The sequence below is a fragment of the Galeopterus variegatus genome, unplaced genomic scaffold, assembly GCF_000696425.1.
Source record: "Galeopterus variegatus unplaced genomic scaffold, G_variegatus-3.0.2 Scaffold15472, whole genome shotgun sequence".
NCBI lineage: Eukaryota > Metazoa > Chordata > Mammalia > Dermoptera > Cynocephalidae > Galeopterus > Galeopterus variegatus.
In genome coordinates this window covers 4,835-8,969 of record NW_007741583.1, presented here as the reverse complement: position 1 = coordinate 8,969, position 4,135 = coordinate 4,835, and the positions used below count along the sequence as shown (strand labels likewise).

At 35.4% G+C, this 4,135-nt stretch overlaps 1 protein-coding gene across 1 annotated transcript; it reads right to left on the bottom strand.

The window, feature by feature from the left end:
• Positions 1–3,418: 3,418 nt before the first annotated feature.
• On the bottom strand, positions 3,419–4,123 carry LOC103582271 (olfactory receptor 5D18-like; the record flags this gene model as incomplete). The annotated part of the gene is made up of 1 exon (XM_008563916.1): positions 3,419–4,123. A coding segment is annotated over one exon (705 nt), but the record flags the coding sequence as incomplete, so codon positions are not given.
• Positions 4,124–4,135: the final 12 nt, after the last annotated feature.

Sequence of the window (4,135 nt, the reverse complement as noted above, 5' to 3'; positions counted from 1 at the left end):
ATAATAATTACTCACATTTTCTATATTCTAGGTACTCTTCTAGATACAACTATTAACACATTTCAGCTTTATAAAAATTAGTGAGGTGGTACTGTTACGCCCCCTTGAAAATGAGGTGACTGAGGCACAGACAGGTATAACTTGCCCAAAGTCATACACAGAATCGCAAGGAGAAGGACACCATATGCTGTTGCGTGGTTTGTAGTGCCTATGACTGTGAGGAAGAGCACAGCTACAGAGAGGTACTGAGGTGGCTTCCTCCCTGCTGAGTGCCAGAGACCATGAAATGGGAATGCCTCAAGGATCTCTCCCAGGTCTGCTTTCATTCTCGACTCTACACAGTAATGTTGACCTGAGCTCATAATAGCATTCAAACCATATCCCGTGTGTACTTAGGTAAATCAAATATTTCAAAAATTCTATGGATGTAATTAATTATAGGTAATCATTTTTCAATTCTCAACAATCTATATTTGTGTTCCTAAAATTGGTCTATCTGAGAATTCCTTGAATGTGAGGAGTCTTTCTAGATCTCATTTCCCACCTAGGATTCTCACAATCCCTTTTCTTTCTCTCTTGAAAAACAAAGGATTTCTCTTATCCATTCACATCTTACTGTGTAAATTGCCTTGATGAGAATAACTAATGCAAACATCCAAAAACCAAAAACATAAAGACAATTGAAACATTGTCCATGAGGCCTGAATTGTTCTTTAATCAAGGCACTTCAAACCCATGGTATGAGCTCTTGTTTCTCTCTGGTGTGTATAAATTTCTTCTCATGGAAAAAGATTGCATTAGAGGGGTATTCTAGCCAATATGCATTGGCTATATAGTATGAATACATATGGACAATATGTTTGTATGTGTGTTTATGTGTGTGTATATATATGTGCATGAGTATCTGTGATATACTATACATAGTCAAATATAGTCAGTTGTTGAAAATTTTTAATACTTATTCATCTTTTACTTAGTGCAGCCCAAACTATTGACACAAAATACATCCATCTTGAAGGAGTAAGTCTCATAGCAAAGATAAAATAGCATCTGTGAAGAATATCATTTGCTGCGGCAATGTCTTGTACCATCTGGGCCTCTGACTCACTGCAAAGCTTCTTTGCTTGTCTATTTATCTTAGACTTAAACAGATGACAGGTGTTTTCAAAAGTTGACTTAAATTTTTAAAATTTTCTTGGAATTAATTTCATGGTCATTATCTACACATTGAATAATGAACATGTGAAGCTCTAATCTTTTGCTGAAAATTATTATACAACACCATTTTGATAAAATGTTGCATTGGCAAGGTTTAAGGAAAACAACACTATGTTAACTTTCTAAACTTTTTAATTATATTGTTGTAAACAATTTGACTCTAAGGGGATGAATGACAGATATCTTTAGTTAGTACATGACAAGACTTGGAAATGTCTTCGTGGGATACTTCCTAGAAATTAGAAAGTGAGTGACTGCATAACAAACCACTTTAACCTATTGAAACGCTATTAAACAGGTCACCTGGGTAGTTCTGCTGATCTGCTCCTGGCATGGCTGACCTTGGCTTGCCTTGCTCATGTGTGTAATATCAGCTGACAGCTGAGAGTCTAACAGGGCTTCACACTCTAGTCTGTAGCTTGCTAGATGGCAGCTGATGTGAAGGGATGAGAACTATGTATTTCTCATTATCCAATATTCTAGTTTGTGCTTGTTCACATGGCAGCTTTTCAATATTATGACAGTATGAAATTTAACATTCAATTTAAGATAAATGTAATGTTCTACTATAAAAGAAAATTGTGTAAATACCAGATATGCCTAAAAGGTAAATTTATGACAATCTAGAGAAATAGAAATTATTAGAAAAAGTGTCCCCTCATCAAAGTCCAATATCTAAAACACTGTTTCTTACTTTTCTATATACAATGATCATTTGATTCCATATCAAATAGCAGATATGAACTGAATATAACTTGTATGTTATAACTGAATAATATATATGAACTTAATAGTGATCATAAGTTCAATGTAATATAAACATTTCAAATAATTGTATTAGGCCATATAAAACTGTTCCCGAGATTATTTTTTCTCCCTCACCAAAACACCTGGAAATTTTATTTCTTCCACCATATTGAGGATTTCTTTGGAATTTTATCTGAACACATTGAGTAGAGAAAAGAAGAAGGGCATTTTTTAATTTGCTGTGTTCAGTCGGTTGCGATGTTAGTGATTACCTGGTTTTTATTTTGTTTTCAATACATTTATGTAGACAATTAGCTATAAACACTTAGGACAACTGTAAACACTTCCTTTTTGTTTTTGTTTTTGTTTTTCTATCATGGGTGAGAATTCTGTTGAGAAGGATTCAAATATAATTTCTATGTTCAGCAAAAAAAAAGTTCATAAGAGATTGATAATGTTTCTGATGTCTTTGTGGGCAGAATAACACCATGAAATACAGGTTGGGCAGGCACTCTTAATCCCTGGTTTTGCATCTAAGATTTTGTAAAATCTGATCTATCATTCCTAAGTCTCTGGTGGAGGTGGAGTCTGTTATAGTTTACCTCACTGTCACACTGGAGCTGTGTTAAAAGCACATTCAGAATATAGACCATGTTTTATTTAAATGTCCACTTATGCCAAGTAGTCTGTATTGTATACATGATTCAATCCACATATGTACTCACATTCAACATCGTAGTAGCTCAATAACACATTTATTGGATCTTTAACTCAGTATTACATTTTTACTTCCTTGATTTTATTTGTGCTGTTTTCTCTTGAATAATGCTCTGTTGTCAATAAAATATATCTCCTAAAACGGTACACATTCTCTTTACAAAGGCTAACTTAAAACAACACCTATTTTGTGAAGATATCCTTCTAAAGTCCATAAAAAGATTTGAACTTATCTTCTCTCAAAACCTTTATGGTACTTATTAATTTCTTCCTTACCCAGTGGCCACTTACTTTGTTGCCCCATTATCAACAGTGGGTTTTGCATCCTTAAAAGCAAGGACTATGTCTTGTTGTAACTTCTGTTTGTACTTTCATAATAAAAATAACACATATGATTATTAAGAGCCTAGTTTAATGTAGGTATCTTATAAGAAAGGGGGATGTAATTTATTGAGTTACATAGGAGGTGTATGACATGATATATATAACTTTTAACCTTTACAATATGATTAGGAGTTACCTCTTGATATCCCACTTTTATAGATAAAATATTAAAGATGAGAGAGATTGCTAGTCTTTCCGAGCAAGTAAGACACAAATTCAGTCTCTTGAAACCAAAGTCTATTTCTGTCTCATTGCAAAGTATTAACTCCATTAATTTGAAAGATATATTTTAAATGAACCTTTATAGACACACTTTATTTATATGTCAAGCAGAAACTCCACTAAAATATGTTCAACAAGGAAAGAGCTTAGTGTTCATTATCTTGCTGACTGTATTCTTGACATCCTTATTTCTCAGACTGTAGATCAGGGGATTCAACATGGGGATCACCACTGTGTAAAACACAGAGGCCACTTTGACTGTGTGTTTGGAGTTTTTGGAGTTGGGCACACAGTAGAGGAAGAGGATGGTCCCGTGGAAGATGGTGATGGCGGTCAGGTGGGAGGCACAGGTGGAGAAGGCTTTGCGGCGCCCGCTGTCTGAGCGCATCTTGAGGATGGTGACAACAATGAACACATAAGACGTGAGGATGATGAGCAGTGTGCTTATCTCATTAAAGGTGGCAAAAATGAAAAGAAGTAACTGGATGATAAAAGTATCAGAGCAAGAGAGGGAGAGCAGTGAAGAAAACTCACAGAAGAAGTGATTGATTATGTTGGAACCATGAAAAGATAAGTTTAAGGCATAGCACAGGAGTATTAAGGAACATGCCACTCCCAACGCATATGATCCCACCACCAACATGGTACAGAGTTTCTGGGACATGACAACTGTGTACAGCAGAGGGTTACAAATGGCCACAAAGCGGTCATACACCATCACAGCTAATAACACAGATTCAGTTACCACAAAGGTACACATGAAAAAGAATTGTACTGCACATCCTAAAAATGAGATGGTTCTGTCTTTGACCACTAGGTTCACCAGAGTCTTGGGGGCAACGGTAGA